At 48.9% G+C, this 23,747-nt stretch overlaps 1 protein-coding gene across 1 annotated transcript; it reads right to left on the bottom strand.

Annotated features, from left to right (window-relative positions):
* Positions 1-299: 299 nt before the first annotated feature.
* FXYD3 (FXYD domain containing ion transport regulator 3) lies at positions 300-6,097 on the bottom strand. Its single transcript, XM_054589019.1, has 8 exons — positions 6,046-6,097; positions 3,329-3,382; positions 2,184-2,216; positions 2,037-2,060; positions 1,110-1,184; positions 992-1,028; positions 639-673; positions 300-514 (listed from the first exon to the last, which is right to left on the bottom strand). Exons 2-8 carry the CDS (start codon positions 3,366-3,368, stop codon positions 495-497), a joined length of 264 nt encoding a protein of 87 aa, XP_054444994.1. The 5' UTR covers positions 3,369-3,382; positions 6,046-6,097; the 3' UTR covers positions 300-494.
* Positions 6,098-23,747: the final 17,650 nt, after the last annotated feature.

Genomic DNA, 23,747 nt, shown 5'->3' with positions numbered 1-23,747 from the left:
ACGGTAGTATGATCCCAATGTCCACCTGAATGTCCTAGCATTTCTTCTGGCTACAGCTCCCTTTCACTCTCAGAATGTCCCCTATCTGAACACTAGAAATTCTCAATTAAACATGTGGCTCCCATGACCATGGAGGTAGAGAACAGACCCCATGCCATTCAGCAGGTCATGAGGGAATAGGCCGTTGGGCTCTTCCTAACAAAGAAACTCAGCTGCCAGCTTCTGTAGCAGGCTCCAGTGCATGCCTATCTTCGGCCCCACACCCCAAATCCTACTCCAAAGCACGCATAAGGAGTTTCAAGACTGCTTGAGCAGGAGGAAGATCATTTTAGATTAAAAAATTGAACAAAGAGACCCCTCCAGTGAGAAATGAAATGAGGCCCGGCAAGGCATTCTGAGGAGAGGAGGGAGAATTCCATCCTGGAGTGGGGTTCCTGTGCAGAATCAGGATGTAGGGAGAGAGAGGCCCTCTGCGCTCTTTTGCGGAGCCGTCCTCAACAGCTGTGGGCAGAGCCTGGGAGAGGTGATGGGGTCAGCTTGTGAGAATGGATGGAGTTCTTTCTCCCCAGGGCATGTGCATACGTACACATACACCTCACATCCTATGTTCCCCTCAGCCCCATCTGTCCATATCTTACCTGGAGTGACAAGAGAGGTGTCCCCTGGTCGGTGGCTGAGAAAAGAAAAGTGGTGAGATCTGTATCCACCGCTTGTCCTCTCCCTCAAGACTAGAAGATTCTCTGCTTTCCCCAGCCTAGCTTCCTGGCTATTTTTCCATTGTAGGGTTGTACCACCCTGGGGTCCAAAGCATTTCAAGATGTGGGGCCCTGTGAGGATTTTCAGCTCTAAAGAATAAACCTAGGAAGTCTTAGTGTCAGGAATCCTCCAGGGCAGAGCCTGGAGGCCTGGCCTCTTTCTGTGAGATTTCTTTCACCCTTGAAAGCTGTCTGTCCAGCATGAGGCACACACACACACAGGGAACCCATCTCACCTGGGCTTCTGGTTGAACTTGCATTTGCATTTCCCACCTGTTGAGGAAAGGGGAACAGTCAAGAGAGGGGTCCCACAGCAGTGCCCTGCCCCACTCCCCTGCCTGTTCTTCCACTCACTCATGAGGACGATGATGCCGATGGCGCATAGAACCCCCGCACAGATGAGCCCGCCGACCCGGAGGCTGTGCCAGTCTAGGAGAAACCCAGAGGGGGCCCTCAATGCCAGCCCGTGTCCTCCCTATTCAAGCCCTCATCCAAAGATACATTGTGTACCTATGATGTGCTGGGGACAGAGCAGTTCGGGTAACAAATCTTAGCCCTCCTTTGCTCACATTTAGTTAACACACAAGCAAGTAACAGATTTAATGTAGGATCAGGTGCAGAGAAGTGGTCTGAAGACAAACAAGCAGAGCCAAGGAAGAGAAAGTCAGATGGCAACTCTTTTAGGGAGAGTGGTCAGGAAAGGCCTTTCTGAGGGGCCCCACTTGAGCAGAGACATAAGGAGAAGGTGAAGGAGGGAGCCCGACAGCTTGTGGAAGAAAGTGTTCCAGGCAGAGGGATCAGAAGATATGAAAGTCCAGAGGCTGGGAATGTGTCTGCTGAGTATGAACAATAGCTGAGAGACCATTGTGGCCTAAGCAGAAGCAGTGGGGCGGAGAAAGGGGAGTGAGGGCAGAGGGGTGACATAGAGCAGATCATGTGGAAACTGGAGCCCACAGAAAGATTTGGATCAAATAGCTCAGCCATTCCAGGAAGTTTCCTCAAGTCAGTGTCTCTCCCAGAAGACTTGATTTGAACCATAGCAATGGCTTCTTATGAACTCTCCTTGCTTCTTGTAAACTGCCCTTGCCAGATAGTCATGAATCTTCCCGAGGGCTGGGCTGGCACATCTTGTTCCCTTAGTTCACTGTATTTACTGGTCAATATCCCAGTCCAATCCTATCCTTGCCCCTTTTTCACCCACATCAGACCCTCATCCAACTCTCTGTGGGACCCTTGGTGCAAAATGGTATGAGGAGCAAAGGGAGGGGCACCCGCTCTTACCATAGTAAAAAGGACTGTCTTTGTCTGAAAGGAAAGAAAAAAAGAACATGAATCCAGAACAATAGCTGTTCCAGGGGTCCAGGGATGGAGGGGTTCGAGGGGGAGAATGTTGAGGTGGGACTGGTAGAAGAGTACAGTCTGACTTACCTTCTGGGTCGTTGGCCTCCAGGGCAGGCAGGCCTGGTGGGAGAACCGGGGAAGGAGAGATGATGGTCCTGGCCTCAGTGAAACTGGCAGGTTGGGCCACGGAGCCTCAGGGATAAGGTCCCCTCATGGACAGTTCCCTGCCTCCTGAGGGTGCAGGGGTCCAGCCCCAAACTAGCTGCCTCAGCATGTCCCATCTCGGAGTGTGGATCCTCAGCCCCACTCCTGAGAGCCACACCAGCATTTTCACACCTGAAATAGGTTTTAATCTGGATGGCTTTTGGCCACCCTTTGGCTGAATGTTCCAGACACCTGGCTAATCCACGCCTCCTCCAGAAATAAGGCAATGTTCCTGTCCACATGACAGATGGTGTCAGTGCCCCATCATTCTCAGAGCTCATCTCCCTCTTCTGCCTGTTCTGATGTTTGCTCACCACTGCCCTTTAAAGCAATTTACTAATTATAAACTTAATATGCTTTATTTGAAAATGCATTGTTCTATTACTATGCTAAATCGAATACAAGTCTTGCCTGATGTAACAGATAAAAACAAATACAATGAAAGAAAAGAACTGGGATTCTGTCTAGAAACAGTGGGCTGCCTGACCCTCTGGGCCTGAGCTCTGCTCTTTCTTGGTTAAAGGGAGATCATTAATTTTAAATCATTTTTAAAGGACAAACGCATAGTGCTTACTCAGTACCGGTACTGTTCTAAGTGCTTTCCAAATACCAACTCATTTAATCATCACAGTGAGCCTATACGTAAGTGCTATTATTATCCTAATTTTTACAGATAAGGAAAGGGAGGCACGATTGGTAACTTGTTACATAACCTCTAAGCTCCCGGTTACCTCTTGTAATAAAGTGCTAGGGAGGAGTGAAAGACACAGTACAAGGCTGAACCTTTTCCCTGACGTCGTCAATGAGACATCAAGACTGGACTTTTCTAACCAGTTTAGCTGCTGCTTTGAGAGGTTCTCCCTTTGTGTTTTTTTGAAATCATCAGTGTGACACTTCTTCCCACAAGGAGGTGCTATCCTGACAGTCCCCAAGTCACAGGGGAGGCAGAAAACACAAGAGAGACACAGGCTTGCCTGCCACTCAGCTGAAGGCTTCGGGGGAAAGGCATTTCAGGGGACAGCACTCACCTGCCAGGAAGATGAGCAGGCTCAGGGCCACGTGCTGCATGATGGAGTGCTGGCCTGGAGGGAGGTAGGGGAAGGCCCAGCTTTAGCAGGGATGCCACCAGGGCTGCTGGTTCCCAATCCCCCCCTACTCCACCCCCCACCCAGGGTATACAGCTTGCCACAGGGCAGAAAGGCTGGCCCTGAATGCTGAGAGACAAGGAGCCAAAAAGTGTAGATAGAGGGGACTAGGTGAGAACTCAGAGGGAGTAGCAATAATAATTCAGTGGGCATGGAATTAAGGTTTGAAGTCCGGGCAACCAAAAGAGGGAGAAGCTGCCTACAGTTAACCCCATTTTACAGATTGGGAAACCAAGGCTCTGATAGGTGTCTTGCCAGAAGCAAGATTTAAACCGGGCCTGGCTCCACAGCAGCTGTCCCTCACTCAGGAAGGACTTCTCAGGGCCTTGGGGTGTTTTGGGAAATGTGGTGTTAGAAGCCAGGTGGCAGGAGGCCCGGTTCCTGGGAGTGTCTCCCATAGACAGCTTGGAGCCTGTCCGCCTTGCCTAGACTTTGCAGACATCAGGCTGCTCAGGATAGGGTGTGGGGGAGAGAGTACAGGCTGGGGTGGTGAGAGGGCAGGCTTGGGAGAAGAATTGGCCTGGCTGTAGTCACAGCCCCATCTTTTGTGTCACCCTGACCCCTGACCCACAGTTCTGCCCCACCTCTGCCCATCCCACCTCAGTACCCGGCTCTGTTTCTACCCCAGTCCCAGGCCCTGCTCCCAGCCCAGCCCCACTCCTGCTGAGCTCCTCCTGGCAACAAACTCTTCCTCCTTCCCCAGGGAGCCTTGCCCAGCGTGAAGAGGACCCCTCTGTCCTCTCCTGGTCTAGGTTTAGTCTATCTTTTCACTACCATCTGTGCCTGGGGTAAGCACTCGGTCTCTGTGCATCCTCCTAGATCCTCAGCACCTCACTCCTCTGCCCTCTCCCTGCCCCTGCCCCATGGCCACAAGCATATGTTGTCATAATCTTGATAGCAAGAGCTTATATTTACTCTGACCCACCCTGCACTGGGCACTGCCAAATGACCCCGCTGGGTTTTCACTCATTTAATTCCCAACAGCCCTGGAGGTCATTTGTTATATACTCCATTTAATGATGGGAAAACATATATCTTCCCCAACCCTGGTAAAAAAGCCCATTTGAGCCCTGGCTAGTGTGGCTCAGTGGACCAAGCACCGGCCTGTGGCTCAAAAGGTTGCCAGTTGGACTCCCCGTGAGGGAGCATGCCTGGGTTGTGGGCCAGGTCCCCGGCTGGGGGCATGTGAGAGGCAGCTGATCAATGTATTTCTGGCACATCAATGTATATTTTCCTTTCTTTCTCCCTCCTTTCCCCTCTTTCTAAAAATAAATAAAATCTATAAAAAATAAAGCCCATTTGACAGTCCCCTCTGTGTCCTTGTGGCTACTCCTGTCCACAGGTGGAAAGAACACCCCCCACGTCTCTCTCCTGTTCCTTCCGCACAACACCCACCCGAGTTGCTTTCTGTTTCAGGAAGAGGGCCTGTAGTTCGGGGGAGCATTATTAGGGTGTTTAGAAATCCACGGAATTTGGGGGTGATCTGGACTGGGCCCAATAGCCCAAAGGCTCTGGGCCGAGGCCTGTAGAAGCTCTGCTGTTGTTGAAACCTGTCTCGTGAGGCTTTGTCACCCTGTGACTATACTAGTACCAGCAACAGAGCTTGGGCTTATTGAATGTTCGACACACGGCAGGCGCTGGTCTCAGCTTTGTGCACTTACTCACGCACATAATCTTCACAGCCAGATGAAGTTGGCACTATGATTAGCCCACGTTGCTGTTGCAACCCAGTAACCCCTGTAAACTAAGCTTAATGCGCTATACTCTGTTACCCGAAACTCACAGTTGCAGCTCTTAAGCCTCTTTCCATGGGATCCTCCAAGTCCACTGCCCACTGGGAGGCCTTTGTTACTCCCCCTCTCTGGGGCATCACCCAGCACCCCCAGCTCAGGGGAAACTAATGGCTGGATCAGCTGTGCCCAGCCCCTGCACATTTCCAGCCTGGCTCTCCCCGTGGGGCAGGCTGCGGAGGGCTAGTCTGCCGTCCTCTTTTCCTGTCAGGCCCTTGTTGGAAAAGGCCCGATCTACTCCCAAACTGACTGCAGTTGGTGTGAGGCTTGGAGAGGAAGGCAGCTTGCAGGAGGAGGCTCTGCCCACCCCTTTCCGCTCCTGTCTCTGCCACCTGCCCTCTGCTCTCCCCTCTGTCCCTCCATGACGGTGGCCAGGACTTTCGGTCATTCAGAGTGACTCCCCCATGCCTGAAATCAACTCCGCATTTTATACACCCTTAGCAGCCACCTTCTCTGAGATCCACAGGACCCCACTCCCTAGACACTCAAAGTCTATCAATCACCCCCCCACCGTCTACTCTCATACCCTCAACCACCTATGGTACACTTAGATACTTCCATTCACCCAGGTACCCCCAACCTACTTCTGTTTACCACCTGGTACTCCACGTACCTCAGTCCCACCTGGGGAGGCATGGTTATCCTCACCCCAGCTGGCTCACCCAGCCCCTGAGAGGAGAATGATGGGAGGAGGATCTCATTAGGGGCTTTCACTAATCTCCTGCCAACCCCCCCAGAAAAGCACCTTGAAGGGGGAAGGTTCTAGGGTCTTAATAGGGAGCAGTGGAGGGAAGGGGCCCCAGCTCTCACCTGTGTGTCTCCCCAGGCTGTGTGGAGGTTCCAGGTTCCGCCTGAGTCCTACCTTTATTGGCAGTTGCCACGCCCTAAGCAAACCTGGGCAAAGCTGGGCAGGTAAAGAACAAGTCAGACTCCCTAAAGCACAGGGGCTCTCATCTCATTCCTACTCTTAAAGAGATAGCTCCTGCCACCACCCCCACTAGTGACAGGAAGCTCCCTGGGGTCCAAGGTCACAGCAGCCTCAGGTGAGGTCCAGTAGAATAAGATGGACTGGAACTCACCCCTCATCCCTGACATTAGAGGAGGGGGCTTCCTCCAGTCTCCTGCCCCTTAGAAAAGGATCTGGGAGGAAGAAGGCCCAGCATCTGGCAGTCTGGTGGACCAGTGGGGGAGGGCTATACACAGGTGTAATATCCTAATTTCTTTTACTTAGCTTGTGTGTTGTGCTTGGAGGAGGGATTGGCGGCAATTATGGGAGATCTAATGTCTTCCTCAAAGCTACTTGTTGCTGTGGACTTGGTTTGAGGGTCAACAGAAGATGCTGACTTGCCCAAGGTCCTAACATGGGGGGTGGGGGGCTGTTACGCCTTAGACCACGACCCCTGCCCTGTCATGTTCATCTTGCCCTAGAGAGACTGGGAACTGGCTTCTGAGCACTAGGCCAGACCTTCCTAGCCCAGGTCTTCCCAGGAGGGCTAGGGGCCTGGGACTTCACAGTGGGCCTTGGGATGGGGGGCTGCCTCCCACTCTGGATAAGGCCCACTGCACTGTGCATGGCTCCTTTCCCTTCCTTCCTCCCTCTCCTGCCCCTCCTCCTCCTCATGGCATTCCTTCCGGCTGGGGTCTGTGCAGGCCCCCACATGGTCCCTGTTGGGGTGCACCCTCCCCCCCAATTCCGCCTTTTTAGACAGAGAGACTTTTGTTTGGGGGCTGGATGTAGAACAAGGCGCCTTTGAGTGGCTGGCGGAGGATTGGGGTCATGGGGAGGGGCAGGGCCAGGAAAGAGTGGCTCTGTGCTGGCCACCAGATGGACTCCAGGCGACCCCCAACACCACCACAGGGGTGGGGAGGAGAGCCGTGGGGACCAGGCCATGGAGAGGGTACTATCAGGAGGGTGGAGTACAGGACATGGAAAGGGGGTTTGGAGGTCAAGGCTTTGCTGGGGGCTGTCTGCTGGGGGCAGGGAGAATAGACCCCCACCCCCCACTTCTCAGCAGAGAGGGACAGGAAGGCAAGGATGTTCACCCAGCTACATGGTTTTCTTTACATGGCTCCCTCAGGCAATTTCTCAATCCCAGGCCCCAGACTAGGATAAAGCCTCCCCCTAGTCCCATTCAAAAGGGGCCAGTCCCTGCAAGGAGTGGAGAGGGCACTCAGGGTGGACAGGGCTCAGTCAAAATGGGAAATTGGGGGGCTGTTGGAGATAGAAACAGGGGAAAGGGAGGCCTGAGGGGGATTCTAGTCCAGCTAAGAGACCTTTGTGCCTGGGCAGATAGTGCAAGATTGTATTGTCCCTGGGAAGACCCCTTTGGTGGTCTTGGGAATGGAGTAGTGTCTCCCTCTGCCGGGAAGTCTGGAAACTACAGGCATCGGAGAGCAAGAAGGGTTGAATGCACTGTAGCTGAGAAGAAAGCATGTTCTGTCCTTCACCTGTGCCAGAGTCTGCAAACTCAGATTCCAAAGGGTCCAGGCAGGAATTGTGAATGACTGCAGCAGAAGAGGCGTGAGAGTAGAAGGTACTTAAAAGCAAAAGATTGATCGGTTGCCTACTATGCGCCCCAACTGGGGACCTAGCCCACAACCCAGGCATGTACCCTGACCAGGAATCAAACCTGAGACCTTTTGGTTTATGGGAGGATGCTCCAACCAACTGAGCCACACCAGCCAGGGCTCCTGAATCTTTAAACACCGTGGCTTTGCATTCAGATATCCATATGTTTATGAGACTTATACCCAACCCAGGACAACCATAGCTCCTTCCCAGGGCTGGACAGGAATATGCCACAACCAAGAATAAGCTGGGCTCAGGCTGGGAGGGATAGGACCTGAGAACACCCCCACCCCGTATGGGTAAAGATGTTCACACTGGGGCCTTCAGGAGGGTCTTCAGATAGTGGGGTGAGTGCAGTCCCTTGCACCATATTGGGGGTTGGATCTCTTTCAAGGTGAGTTCTCTAGGTCGATTTGACTTTGGTCTTATTAAAGTGTGTCCACTTGTTTATTTATATACATATTTATATATAAATATATGTTATGTATACTTATATTATATATATAATAATGTCACTTGAAATAGTTTATCTCTTTCATTTTGTTTTTGAAATCCTTTGGCCCTAAAGAATCTGTTGAAGCTGTGATTGGCTATGCTTTCTTGGTATCCTGGGAATCTTTACTAAATGAGAAAAATCAAACCTATAGATAGTTTCTGAACAACACAAAGTTTTCAGGAATGTTGAATAAAAATACAAAAGCAAGGCCATAGGGTTCTTTGTAGTCACTGATTCAAAGTTTTATCAATTGTGGTTTTTAATATTCAGGGGTCAATAATTTTAATTTTTTTTAATTCCTCACCTGAGGATATGTTGATATGTTTATTGATTTTTTTTTTAAGAGTGAGAGAAGAGAGAATGGGAGAGAGAGAGAAGTATCAATGTGAGAGAAAAGCATCAATCAGTTGTCTCCTGTACATGTCCTGACAGGGACTGAATCTGAAACCTAGCTATGTGCCTCGACCGGAGATTAAACCCACAACATTTTGGTGTACAGGATGACAAAGCTCCAACCAACTAAGCCACCTGGCCAGGACTATTGTCCTTCTTAAAGCTGTGAATGTTTTCACAAGCTTCTGGTAAATTTATAGGCCCTAGATGGGCCAGGCTGGAGTGTGGGAGCCAGAGGCACCCCGACCCATGAGAAGGGTCCTGGTTGGGCCAGTTCCCCACCTTCCCAGGTGGAGACTGAGAAGCCAGGTTGGTGGGTTGGGGAGGTATGGTTGCAGCAATAGTCCAAGCTCCTACTTCCTGGGCAAGATGAGGATAAAGAGATCCATGGGCAGATGAGTATGGCCTCCTGGGGCTCTGGAACTGCTCCCTATAGCTTCTGTATTCAGCACCTGTGAAAGAAGAGTGGGAGCTGGCAGGCGGCCTAGTCCTGCCACTTTGGGTTGGTGTGGCTGTGACCTTACAAGAGCCACTTGAAGTGCCACACAGGGCAGCCCATGCTCTACAGGCCCCTTGAGGTCTGCCCTCTGTGTTGCTTTGATGTCATCACTCACCAAGAGAAGCTGGAAATGTTGGTTTTTATGATGTCACCTCCTGATTTTTAAATGTTGGTAACTGACTTTTGAATTGTTGGTAATTCCTTTAATACTTTGTGGACCAAATGAAATATGCCCTGGATCAAGCCCTGGGGCTACTGGTTTGAGCCCTCTGTTTTAGGCAGTAGGCAAGCTGGAGGAGGTTCAGCTCCGCCCCGCCCCTCCTCCCCTCCCCCCAACACTGTCACTCTGTTCCAGCCTTTTTTTATTCCTGGAACACTTCGGGCCTGTTGCTGCCTCTGGGCCTTTGCAACAGCTGCTCCCTCTGTCTGGAATTCTTTTCCCACATGTCAGCGGGGCTCATTCCCTTACATTCTTCAAGTCCTGGCTTAAATGCCACCTTGTCACATGGTGTCCCTGGCCACCCTATTTAAAATCACAACTACCCTCTGCTCCTTCTATTCCCTTATTGTGGTAGGCAGTTAGGCAGATCTGAGCAGAGCAAGAACAATGGGACAAAGCATAGCAAACAGGAAAACAAGGATTTCACCCCCAGGGTAACCTTTCCTTCCCTAGCATGTTGCTGGTGCTGGTCCTGCCATTTGGACCCCTTAACCTTTAGTATTTCTGGTCATGCTATTTAGACCTCTTGACCTTTCCTCCCTAGAGATAACATCTAGGCCTGGAAAAGCAGAAAAACTGGGTGGATGATGCCTGTGTTACTGGATAGGGGTCTGGTCTGAGTGGGTCGTTCTAGGCTTGTAGTGTGTGTGTTCTTGACTTTGTGTAGGAAAGATTTCACAACATGAGTCCAGGTGACGATGAGGATATGTTTGTTCAAGCTGGGACAGTGAAACAAAGAAGGCTCTAGCATAGAAGGAGCAACAGGAGAGCCTAGGCTGGGCTGCCTTAGCTCACTGGGAAGTCAGAGAAAAGGGGGCTTTGGGGATAGTTTCAGGGGATCAGTCTGGGACAAGCTGCCAGCTGCCCATTGCCTTAGAGTTTAGAAGACGCGTGCCTGTGGGGAAAGAAGTGGGGGAAGAAGAAGGGAAAGGGAATGGCCAGGGCTGCTCCCCAGAAGGAGAGCACATGCTTTCGGTCCTTTGTCTTGAGGTTTTTATCTCTTTCTTTTATTGCTTAGGGGTGGTCTCAGGGGAATATTGCAGTAGAAAGCATCAGTTCTCCAGGTATGTTCTTTCAGGGTCATGGTCTCCACTGACTGGTCAGTGGCAGGACAGGAGGTCATTAATCATTGCAGCTGGTCCTGGCATTGCCCACCTGGTTTTGCTGCTTTTCTGGGCCTGGAGCTGAAATACAAGTGAGGCCTAGGTGTTACCTCTAGGGAGGTGGCCTTTTGTATCTGGCTGTAAATTGCTCAGTCATTGTGTTTGGTTATCCGCCTCAGTTTCCCTGTTGCACTTGCCAAGGAATTTTCCTAGCTTCTCATTATCCTGTCTCAACAGGACCAGCTGCGTTGACCACCTTGGCTCCAACCAATCAGGGGAGAGCACAACCCTGAAAGGAAGCTGATGAATATTCTACTGAGATCGTCCTCTGGGACCTCCCCTAAAGTCCCCATCATTAAAAGCTCTTAGGATGGAGGACCCAGCAAGTGCTCCCTCCTGGGAGCATGTTGGAGCCTCTCCCCTCCCCCTCTTCTTTCCCTTGGCAAGTTTTCCTTGCCTCTCTCTTTCTCCTAAGCTCCAAGGGCCCTTCTTTTTTGCCTCTGTAACTTGTTTCCTGAGCCCATTTCTTCTACCACTTGCTTCTTCTACCTCTGTGACTTTCTAAGTAAACTTTCTCTTATAGTTTCAGTCTTGGCTCTAAATTCTTCTTAGCCAGAACTCAAGAATGGAGGTTGTTGAACCAAGGCCCAGGCTGACCCCATCGGTCTAACAACTGGTGCCATTCTTGTTGCCACCAACAGTATAACTTATCAATCTTCAAAGCATTTTCTAGGAAACCTCTCTGCTTTATTAATTTTTGGTTTCCCCTGCTAACACGTCATCTCCTCCAGAGTGGAATGAAATGCTTCCTCTCTCTGATGGCCTGCAGGCCAATGGCTCCTGCTGTAGATATGGTAATTTTACCAGAGGCATTCTTGCTTGAAGCTGAGCCACTCCCTTGTCAGCAAAGGGGTGGGGAAATAGGCACAAAGTAATGACTGTTTTTTAAAGCTTCACAGGAGTCTTCATAACAGGACTCAGACAGCATGGGGGAGGATATCCAAGAGTTGGGGGTGTCAAAGGGACTGAGAAATTTTGCACTGTTCCTTGGATCTCTTTTGACACTTACCTGTCAACTTGTCTACCTGTCTATGAAGAGCCCCCACCCTTTGCCTTGCCCCTTTTCCCTTCCCTTAATAAAGGATGCCTGGAGTTCAGGCTCTCTTAAGATAAATTTGAGAACCACTTCTCCTATCTTCTCAAGCTAGACTTTCTGGATCAATAAACCTTTCCTTGTTCCAAACTCTGATCTATTGAATATTGGCTTTTCTTTTTGACAGATTAGTAAGAAGCAAGGAAAATTCCTTGACAAGTAGAATGAGGACAACTGAGACGAATGGTTAGACAAATGGCTAGACAAATGGCTGAGCAATTTACAGCCAGCTAAATAATTGCAAGGTCTTAACTTCCAGAACCAAGGACACTTAGGAGTAAGTGGTTTACACATTCCAGAGCATACAGGGATGGGGGAGAGGGAGACCTGCCTTGGTGCCAGTGGTCCCTTTCCAGTGAAGTTCTTTGAAGGTGAAACTGACCAGAGGATTAGTCTCATCCCTCTATACAGCTCATTTTGACTCATCAGCATATCGAAAAAAAAAACAAACACCTGGAAGGCTGATGAATATTCTGTTGAAACTCTTCCTTAAGACCTCCCCTAAAATTCCTGCCTTTAAAAAACAGATAAAAAACTCTTAAGATTAAGGATGCCAGTGCATGCTCTCCCCTGGACATGCTTGCCTCCCCAACTTCTTTCCTCAGGCATCTATCTTTGTTTTCTTTTTCCTAAACTCTAAGAGTTCCCATGAGACTTGCAACTAGGAGAGCAGAGGGCAATGGCAGCTTGTCCCTGGCTAAGCCCTTGATCTTGTCTTCAGGGGCCCTCCTGTTGCCTAACTTTTCAGTGAGCCAAAAAGCAGCTCCTCCTAGAGTCGCTCCCCTTGCTGTGGTTTTGCTTTTTCCATCCTAACTCCTTCCTTCATTTCACTGTCCTGAGCTTTAATAAATGTACTCTCAAAATCCCTGGACTTGTGTCTTGAAATTTTCTCCTGCACAAAGTCAAGAACCCACACATTCCAGACCATGCCAGGGCAGACTGCCTTGATCCCAGTCCCTTTTTTGTGACATTTTGAAGCATCAGGCACATGAACCTTGGACCTATGACACTCTCAAGGATTTTCATCTAAATTACAGGATAATGCCTGGCACATAGCAGGTGCTCATGAAGTAGTTGTTAAATAATAAAAGTGCTCTCTTCCCTCCCTGCACCATCATAGTGTTGCAAGTGGGCACAGGGAACCAGGTTCTTGGTGATCAAGGGCAAAGAATTGAACCAAACACGCAGAGAGTTTATAGCAGAAAAAGAGGAAGCAGATTTATTAAGTGATAGTACACTCCGCAGAACATGGGGGTAGGCCAACTCTGGGCAGAGATTGACTTCAGGGGCTGGAGGGATTCTATTCTTATAGGGAGAATACTTCCTGGAGCATTTTTGCAGGTTTTTATTGTGTATGGCAGGGTTTTATTGTGCATGTGCATTTTGGCGGGTTTTATTGTGCATTTTTTATTGCACATATAGCTATATTACTTTAAAGCTACTGTGCATGTGGTCTCCCATGATTTTCCTTGATTGGCCACCAGGGTAGGGGGTCCTGCAATATTAATTTATTATAATGCTATTATAATGAAGCAGGGGTCATGTAGCATCTTCTGCAGAGGTGCACTCATGATTCACCATAATTCAGTGCTTTTCTAGAAAGTGCGAACAACTGGTCTTAGAACAGGGTCTCTGTCCTGTATGGATGTCCTTTGACTTAGGCCTGGGGCACCTCCAGAGTTTCCTCCTTCTGACTATCTCCTGCCTCAATGGAGGCCTTGCAGGAGCTGAGATAGGGGTGGTAAGGGCAGAGCTACTAATAGGGGCAGGTGGGCATGGAGGAGCAAACTTTCACAGAGTCCTGGACTAGTGTCCCCATCACTAAGGGCAGGGGCTTGGGATGATGGCTTGGGGCCTTGGGTATGAGTGGGAATTACAGGGAAGGAGGAGAAGGCAAGCTACATATCTGGGATGGGGGCCGAAGGGGTCAAGGGGGATACCCTGCATCTTCCTCCCTGTCTGCCTCAGTCACTAAGACAAAGATCTCAAACCTGTGGCCCCAGGGCCAAACCCAACTGTTGTATGCTTCCTTTTGTTCACACAGTGTTGCAAAAATTCTTAGTTGCTAACATTTAAACATTGGGATATTTCAACCCAGCACTCCAAGTACACATGCTCCGTCTGTGGCAAAACCAAGATGAAGGACGAGCAGTGGGGATCTGGCACTGTGGCTCCTGCATGAAAACGGTCGCTGGTGGTGCCTGGACCTACAACACCACTTCCGCTGTCGCAGTCAAGTCTGCCATCAGAAGACTGAAGGACTGGAAAGACCAGCAGAAGATCCACAATTTGAAGCATTGCTAGCTGGTAATAAATGGGTTAATTTATATTTAAAAAAAGCAAAAAAAAAAAAAAAAAACAAGCTGTACCTCCAGCTTCTCTTAGAAGACTTGCCTAATTGGGGGGCAGTTTTTGAGTGGTAGGTTCATCTGCCCAGTGACCAAGTCCCCATCTTTCTCTGGTTTGAGGCTTCATGAGAGGGAGCAAGGAAGAGGGGGACTCACTGGGACTCTGGCCTCAGGCCTGGCCTGGTCATCTCCCATCTCAGACCCACCTTCCAACTCCATGGCCACTGTTACAGCACAGACTCTGGACAGAGGCTCCTCAGATACTCTCAGGGTGGGGTTTATGCAGGAAACAACCTTGGGACAGTCACCAGGTCTGCCCGTGGTTTGGGAAAAGGCACAATTAAGGAAAAGCTTGCTTGTGTTTTGTGACTCCTGGAAAACACTTTGACAGGCCAAGCAACAAAGACTGTCTTTGGAAATACCCACACAAAAAGAAGCAGGAGATTTCTGAGATGCAAGAAACTCAGAAAAAGACAAACATAGGTACAGATAGAGATAAAGTAAATGAGACTAAAAAGTAAGAACTGGTGAATCTCTGTGAAGGGTATTTGGGTTCATTATACTGCACTGTTTATATAACTTCTCTATAGTTCAAAAAATTCAAAGTGAAAGGGGAAATCAATAAAAAATTTTAAATTAAAGTTAACATAAGATAATACATCACAACATAAAAGACAACAGTAAAAATAGAGAAAGAAGTAAATTCAGGACTGGGTAACTTAAAAGTTAAATAAACAATTTAATTAAACTTAGGAAATAAGATACTTATATACATAAGAAGTATTACATATGAATTATTTTTTATATATATATATATATATTTCTTTTTAGATAAAAGCCTGCATTCTTTTTTGCTCTCCCATAATGTCTTCCTTGTCCTTCACTTGTATCAGTTGCCAATCCCTGACCCCTCATGCATCTTCCTAGTGGGGGTGACTTCCTTCTCCTGGCTGCCCAGCCTCAGCCTGTGGGGCCCCAGACTCTGTGGCTGGTGCTAGCGCTGGCAGGCTCCTGCCTGGCTGCAGAAGCAGAGATGAGTCTGCAGTTCTAAGAGCTTGGCTCTGTGGCCACAGGGAGGCACCGGCCTAGCAGCCTGCTGGCAGCAGGACCCCTGACATCTCAGCATTCCCATCCTCCTTCCCTGCATTTTGGTGTCTAAGAAGGTGGTGCTGTGCCCAGCAAGAGCCAGCTCCACAGCCCTGCACATCCCTGCACATCCCTGAATCATTTGCCTACTATTACTAACAGTCTCCCCGCTATTTAAAAATAAATCCTGGCGTTCCCAGCTGCAGGACTTACTGCCTGCCGGGCAAGTATTGTTCTCCTGGTGGAAGAAGCGGTAGCACAGAGGGGCTCAGTCACTTAGCTGCAGTCACACAGCAAATTAGGGGCCAAAGTTAGAATTCCAAGCCAACTCTGTCTGCCTCTACATAGTGTGTGTAGGGGTGGTGGTGATAAAGGACAAGAAAACCCCACATAACTTTGAGGTTCTGAAGAACAGACAGGAGGGTGGAAAGAGAAGATAAGACTCCAGAGAATATTTTCAGAACTAACCACTCCCCCTACTCCACTGCCCCACCCTGGCCCAGCCTCCACCGTTTGCCTCTGTGGGCTCCTCCCTGGTCTCCTGCCCCATCTCTGCGCCTGCAGTTGGCTCCTGACACACAGCCAAAGGGAGCCTGTGAACTGCTGAGTCAGGTCAGGGCCCTCGCTCCGCTCGTTGAGCCCTCACTGCTCTACCTCATTCCCAGTAAAAAGGCACAGTCCTCACCTTGACCCATAAGTCCCCTCCAGCTCGTTGCCTGTCACCTCTGTGGCCTTATCATCCCTTCCTCCTCAGCCTCTCACTCACTCGCTCACTCGGCACCAGCCACACAGGCCTCTCTGCTCTTCCTCCAACATCCCAGCTACCTTCCCAGCCTCCAGACACTTGCACTTGCCCCTCCCTCTAGGAAGTCACTCTTCCCACAGATGTGCCCCCAGGTCCCACTCTCATCTCCTTTCCTCAGGGCTTTGCTCAGACATCACTTTTTGATGAAGCTTTCCTTGGCCACTCTATCGAACCACAGCTTCCCCCTGGCGTGCACAGCCTCTCTCCCACGCCCCGCCACCCTGTTCTGTCCTTTATTTTTTTCACAGTACTGGCACGTGTATCCTCCTGACATACGCCTATTGGTTATGTTTATTCTCTAACTATACAACTATTGGTCATGTTCATTGTCTCTTTCCCGATTTGGAATGTCAGCTCAGTGAGTAAGGGACATTGCCTGTTTCAGTCCCTCTGTGTCCCCATCCCTGAGAGCACAGGGTCTGGCCCATAGTCTGTGCTCAGGAAATATTTGTTGAGTGAATGAATGAACACCACTCGTGAGAGTGACTCTATCCTAGGACCCATAACAGATGAATCAGGTACCCAAACTACTTAAGTAGATCACACTTTGAGGGCATACAGTAGGCCCACAGTTGAAGAAGTAAGGGCGTCAGAGACAGAAAGCCTAGATTCAAATCCTCACTCCACCTCCTTTTCACTGTGTGATTTCAAGTATGCAAGGCTCCTTCACAGGTCTCAGTTTCCCCATCTGTGCAATGGGGATAAAAATAGCACTCACCCTGCAAGGCTGCCCTTTGGATTCAATTGGCTTGCGGTGTGGGAAGCTGACAGCATGACTAATTCTGAAAGCAGTTCCTTTCCTGGAAGGGGTGAGGTGGGAGGGGCATGGCTCTGTGTATTCCAACAGCCAACAATGAAACCCTTGTCGGCAGGGGACCTCAGGCATGGAAAATACATCCACCCTTGGGGCTGCAGACAAAAACCTCAGGTTTCAGAGGTCTTCCTGGGTATTTACATTCTTTGTAAATGAATGTAAATTTTCAGGATTTCTACAACAAGAAATACTGGTTTGGGAATGTAAGCCCACTGGGGTGGGTTCTCATTTTATCCTTGTCCCTGCAGTGAGCAGCAGTGAGGGTTGAGGCGATCTCTCCCACCTGTAGCTCCTGAAGTGAAGGCTGGATTAGTTTAAGACAATCTCTGGGCCACAATGATTGATTCAGTGGGGTACAATCAAAGTGAAGCATGTGTATTTTGTTTAGTGATTGGGAGAAGAAAAAAATTGGGATTTGCTTTGGATGATGGGGAATGCACATTTTGAGGCCTGGAAATTGCAGTATTTTGCCAGCACAAGAAAAGTCATCCTGAGGACAAATCTAAAATTATAGAAGACCACAAACTAAGAAAAAGGCTTGGAAACAGAGTCAGCACCCTGTTCAACCCACACCTGATTTCACTATAGAATTTTCAGTTATGTAATAAAAATTTTGACTTATTTAAGTTCTTTTTAAAAAAGATTTTATTCATTAATTTTTAGAGAGAAGGGAAGGGAGGGAGAAAGAGAGAGAGAAACATTAATGTGTGGTTGCCTCTTGCGCACCCCCATCTGGGGACCTGGCCCACAACCCAGGCATGTGCCCTGACTGGGAATGGAACCTGCCACCCTTTGGTTCTCAGGCAGGCACTCAATCCATTGATCCACACCAGCCAGGACAGCTTATTTAAGTTCTAATGTGGTTTCCTCGTATTTGAAACTAAGAAAAGCCAAACTGGTATACAAAGAAATTTTGTGGACTCCGAATCACAGTACTTTTACTGGGATCTGTCACATGATTTTTACTTAGTTTGAGCCAATGCATTTCTTTTAGCTTCAAACAGATCAAGAGTCTCTAGAGGCCAACGAGGTTTACCTCAGGTCAAGGCTCTCCCTCTGTGGACAATCTGGGTCCCATTTGCCTGGATGGATGTCTTTGAAATGGATCTGTTCTCCCTCCCAAATTCCACCTTGAAAAGGGCCAAAGGGCCAAAGGAGCTACAGGACTTGGCAGAGACAGAAGCACAACTGCCTGAAAACTCAACAGTCTTCCCATCAAAGGTGGTGACATGCGAGTGCCCAGATGCCTGCTAGGTGCCAGGGAAGAGTGTATAGCACTCAAAGATGCCACTTAGTGTCTCATACTTCTGCCCAGGTCCACAGGAGGAGGGGAGCAGTGCACAGCTTGGGTGGAAGTCTCGTGCTGGAATAGCTCACAGTGCCTCTTAGCCCAGATGGCCTACCCAGCCGGGAGACCCTGCCCCGCATGGAGCAGCCATAGCGGACAGGAGGCATGCGGGCAGTGTCACTGAGCACAAAGCTGTAACACATTGGCAGCCCTCTTGGCACAGTGTCGGGCAGCTGTCGGGCAAGGCAGGCTGGGCACAGGAGCTGGGGCACAAGGAGGCACAGAGTTTGTATTGGCCGTGGAGAAGGCAGGCCAGCTTTGAAGGAAAAGAGATGGGGCTGAATAATTAGACAAGCATTATTACTCTGGGACATTATCATTCAGAAGAAGAACAAGGGAGAAGAGGGAGGCTTGAGGGGGCCAAAGGCAGGTCATAGGGCATAGGGGGAAAGATGGAGGCCTCACCAGGCAATGTGATGGTGATGGTGGTAGTGGTAATGGTGATGATGAAGATTATGATAATCGTGGTGTTGATGATGATGCTGGTGATGCTGGCGGTGATGATGAAGATCATGGTGATGAGGATGATCTGAGACAGTATTTCCTGAACACTCACCATATGCCAGGCTCTGCTCTATGCTTCTTCTAGGTATTATTTCTTATAATTCTTAATATTTTCTTCCTGAGTTCACTGAAGAAAATAGAGTTAGAAACTGTGAAAGGTCATTATAGTTTTATCAATTGAAAAAAAAAAAACACCTATAATTGAGCAGTTACCAGGACTTTACTTTTCACATGCCTTCTTGTTTATACTTCACAACAATCCCTTGTGCTAGAGACTTTCATTAACTCTTTTATAGATTAGGAAACTGAGGCCCAGAGAGGTTAAGTGATTTGCCTGAGGTCACACAACTCAATCTTAAGTGACAAAACTACAATTCAAAACAAGGCTATTGGGCTCCACTAAACCCACACTTCCACTTGGAAGTTCTGTGCCCAAAGGCAGAGCATACTCAGCTGGCCTCCCCTGCCCACATCAACATCAGCCATTGGCCTGCCTGGCATTTAGGCTTCTGAGCCCTGATGAGCAGCAAGAAACTGCCTAGAGGGTGCAGAGGTTACACACACTTCAGGATCCCGAAGTGTAAAAAGAAATGAAGGGCAGCAGGCAGGCATCAAAAAAATGGGCAGGACAGTGCACATGAGGGTTCAAGTGCTCATGAAGTTCCAGTGCACTTCACCCTAAAGGCAGCAGGAATCAAATCAAGACTCATCCTGCTGACTCTCTCAGTGACCTTGGTCAAGTTAGAGTACCTTTCAGTGCTTCAGTTTCCTCATTGGTAAAACGAAAAGAATAATAGCACTTCCCTGGGCAGGTTGTTATGGGGATCAAATAAGCTAATGCATATGGCAGAGTCACTTTCAGCCACTAAATGTCCATGTGCTTCCCAGCCCCCCTTGCAGATGGGCAGGACCATGACTAGTTCTAGCTAAAGTGTTAAGAGCTATGAGTATAACTTCCAAGGTGAAGGACTGAAAAGAAGGGATGTGCATGTCACCAGAGTGGCATCACAGGATGAAAATAAACTTGGATGGTGCCCTAAAAATTGCTGTGGAATCTCTAAGGGGAGAGAGTAACCCTTGGTCATGCTGGGCCATGGTGATGTCAGGTTAGTTTGTTACTACAGTTTGCTAACCTAGGCTACCCTGGCTGACTTGATGGCACTCAACGTCAGCTGTCATTATTACTTTTAAAGCATTTTTTTATCCTCACCCAAGGACATGCTTATTAATTTTAGAGAGAAGGGAAGGGAGGGAGAGAGAGAGAAAGAGAGAAATGTTGATGTGAGAGAGAAACATTGATTACTTGCCTCTTGTATACACCCCAACCAGGGACCGAACCTGCAATCCAGGCATGTGCCCAGACTGGGAATTGAACCTGTGAACTTTTGATTTATGGAATCATGCCCAACCAACTGAGCCACACTGACCAGGGCTCTTACTGAAGCATTGTAAGCAGGGTGATCTCAAGGGCAGGGGGTGGGGGACAGTGGGGGACAGTTATCCAGCAAGGTGTGTAATGACTCAACTTTGGTGGCTTTGGGCTAGGAGGATATCTGGAGCTGTCATTGGGCCAGCTGATGATATCAGGCTGAGAAAGACCCTCCCTTGGCAACACCCACTCACCGCAGGCCACTAGGTACCTCCAGGGCCACATGGGGAGACCATGTCACTGGCATTCCTGGGCATAGCTCCCCAGCATGGCACACAAAGTGTCCCTTGAGGCCCCTGTTCCACAGAGGTCATAGACAGTTCTCCACATGGACCCAAGGCTCCATGTCCTCATTGCAGGCCCTGTAGGGCCCTTCACAGACACCCAGCAATCTGCAAAAGGCCCAGTATAGGGCTGCCTTGTCCAATGGGCAGAGAGGGCCTAGGCCTGTGTTTGAGCTGTGAACATCAGAGAGCTACGTGCTGTTGGAGCCACTGAAATCATCCTGAGTGTTCATGTGAAAGTCCCCGCCTAGGCCACACAGGGTGCCAGCTAAGGTCTCAGGCACTGTTACCAGAGATTACAGAATTCATGAAAGGCCGCAGAGTGGCCAGAGGCTGCCTGGACTGTGATGGCCAAGGACATGAAGGCCCAGAACACACCTTCAGCCAGGGCCAGGAGTTGGCTGCCATTCACTTGGGACACGGGCAGCCCTGCCCAGACACCAGCCCCTTCAAACCCCTTACTTCTGTCCCTGTGATTCACCCTCCACATGGCATTTAATAAGTCTTTTAAAATCACAAATCAGATCCTATCCCTCCTTTGCTCAGAGCATTTCCATGGCTCTCTTGCACGCACAGGTAAAATCCAAACTCCCTAACTGTGGCCTGTGCAGCCCGGCGAAACTGGCCTCTGTCACCTCTCTGTCCTCTTCTCCTCTCATGCTCTCCCTCGCTCACTCTGCTCCAGCCATATGCCAGATACCATTCCAACTTCTGGGCCTTTACAGTGGCTGTTCCATCTGCCTGGAGACTCTTCCCTCCTGTGTCTACATGGCCCTTTCTCATCCATACCAGTGATTCCCTGCCAGCCCTGTCTTCAAGTGTAACACCCCACTGCACTCTCTTGCCTCCTTCCCTGCTTTATTTTTGTCCAGAACAAACAGTATTAGCTTCTAACATAGTAGAAGTTATATATGTTATTATTATCAAGTTATTATTTATTTAAATCTCATTATAATAATTATAATACCATGTATTGGTTACTGTCTTTCTCAAGGATTTTTGTCTATTTTTCAATAAAATAAACAAAATCCCTGCCCTTGGGGAACTCTTATTCTGTCAAGAGGAAGACAGACCAGAAATAAAGAACATCAATAGAAAAGATGATAAAACATATAGACAAATACTCTGAAGGAAAGAAATTGGGGGATTATAATAGGTAGAGACTGGGAGGGAGATTATAATAGAGACTAGGAGGGGTGACTCCTTTCTTGAAGGTGGTCAGGGAGGGCTTCTCAGAGGAGGTGACATTTGAAATGAGACTTCGAGGATGAAAGTGCATCAGCTATGTGAGCATCACAAGGAACAGAGGCACAAGCAACAGCCATTGCAAAGGTCCTGACCTGAGGGCCTGCCTGTGGTGTTGGAGGAACAAGAGAGGTCATCGTGGCTGGAGAGTGAGGGGGAGAGTGGGAGGAGATGAGGCCAGAACAGTGGCAGAGGCCAGTTTTGTGGGGTCACATATGCCATACTTTTACTCCGAATAAGAGGGGGCCATGGGAGGGCTTTGAGATAGAAGCTACGTGAACAGATTTAGGGTTTTAGAAGTTGCCTCTTTACTCTGCCTGCCATGGGGGCACTGCTAGAAAACTGGTTTGACTTTGCAGTTATACACTTTATTTATCAAAGTACTTTTATGCCCTTACTATATACCTTGTTCTAGGCAATTCACACCTCTTAATCTCCATATAAGTAAGCACCTGTGACATATTAAGAATTAGTATATATTTTATCTCTGCCCTCAGTTCCTGGGACACAGGTCCTAAAACACTTGTAATTTCCTGAGTGATAGATGCTCTGAGCATCTTCTGTTCTATTTGGTCTTTGACTCAAGTTTCTGATGCAAAGCTACAAAATCCCTTGGGATTTTCTGGGTGATAGGAGTGTCTTTTGTTCTAACGAGGCAATGTTTGGTGGAGTCCTGGATGGAGGCTGGTCACCAGAAAGACTAAGTGATGATTAGAAGCTTGGACCTTTCAGTTCCACCCCCATCCTCTGGGGAGGGGAGGGGAGCTGAGGAGCATTACTGAGTTAATGATTGGTCATGCCTACGTGATGAAGCCTCTGTAAAAAACCCTGAAGTATGGGGTTTGGAGCACTTCAGGGTTCGTGAACACATCCACGTGCCGGGAGGGTGACATAGCCCAACTCCATGGAGACAGAAGCTCCTGCATTTGGGACTCTTCTGAACCTCACCCTGTGGATCTTCTCTCCATCTGGCTGTCCTTCTGTATCCATTGCAACAGCCTTTATAACAAACTGGCAAATGTAGGTGTTTCCCTCAGTTCTGTGAGCCATTTTAGCAAATTATTAAAACTGAAGAGGTCATGGGAACCTCCAATTTGTAGCCATGTCAGACAGAGGTGTGGGTAACTTGGGGACCTACTACTTGTGATTAGTATCTGAAATTGGGAGCAGTCTCAAGGGACCGAGCCCTTAACTTGTAGAGTCTGATGCTATCTCCAGATAAGTCAGAATTGAACTGAATTGTAGGGCACCTAGCCCGCATCACAGAGAATTGGAGAATTGTTTGGTATAAAAAACCTACACGTCTAGTCACAGAAGTATTCTGTGTGAGCAGAGAATAATACCATTATCCCCCAATTTACAGACAGGGAAACCACAACATAGAGATATAAAGACATGAGGCCAAGGCCAATGATTAGCAAATGGCACAGTGGATTTGACCCCCACCTCCAGGTCCAGCACCACACGCTTCACTGCAATGACTGCTAGAGCACTAACTAACACCCTCGTGGGCCCACATCCATTTGCCCTCCACCTTGGGGCCAGAACAATATTAATGGAGACTTATGTCTCATACATCTTCAAGCTGCCAAACTCTTAAATGGCATATGTTTTATACTCCTGCATTGATACATGACCTTCCTAATGCCCTGGAAGCCAGCTCTGAAGTTAGGGTTTTTGACTTCTCAGTTCCTAGACAGGATATGGTGCCCAAGGAGAGGCTGCCCCAGACCCGCCTCCTTTCTTCCCAGCACTAGCTTTGGCCCACAGTGCAGGAGGTCTTGTGTACTCATACCACCCAGCCTGCGCTGCTCAGCCCAGTGTGGCCCCTCCCACCTCCTGCAGTGGAGCCTTGACATGTGCACACTGACTACATGGTTTGATCTCATGAGGATGGTCAGTGAGAGCCTTGGAATGGGCTCAGAGCCTCTTATATAGGGAATTCTGGCTCTAGGAGCATGGTCTAGAAGGGAGTTGGGAGGGAAGGCAGGCTCTGGGAGGAACTTCCCAAGGGGTCCTTGGACTCTGCAGCCTGTGGAGGGGGCAAGTCAGAGGAGGCCAGAGCCTGTCCTCTGATGTAAGAGGCTGGCACAGAGATCATCTGCCAAGTTCTAAGGTCACCTCTCCCTCTCCAAAGGGTTACCATTGGGCTACCATTTAGTCATTCTGTTATTCATTAGTCATCAGGGTTCTCTGAAACTCAGGGCTGGACTTGG

Source organism: Pteronotus mesoamericanus, unplaced genomic scaffold (assembly GCF_021234165.1).
Source record: "Pteronotus mesoamericanus isolate MK-2021 breed Mesoamerican mustached bat unplaced genomic scaffold, CSHL_Meso_final scaffold_165, whole genome shotgun sequence".
Classification (NCBI taxonomy): Eukaryota; Metazoa; Chordata; class Mammalia; order Chiroptera; family Mormoopidae; genus Pteronotus; species Pteronotus mesoamericanus.
This window is presented reverse-complemented; position numbering and strand designations above follow the sequence as displayed.

Excerpts from the sequence above, each read along its gene's own strand:
- FXYD3 (XM_054589019.1), bottom strand. The coding sequence starts at position 3,368 with ATGCAGCACGTGGCCCTGAGCCTGCTCATCTTCCTGGCAG. Across the intron at positions 2,061-2,183 it reads GGAGGCCAACGACCCAGAAG|ACAAAGACAGTCCTTTTTAC; the intron begins GTAAGTCAGACT and ends CTTTCCTTTCAG. Across the intron at positions 1,029-1,109 it reads CGGCATCATCGTCCTCATGA|GTGGGAAATGCAAATGCAAG; the intron begins GTGAGTGGAAGA and ends TTTCCTCAACAG.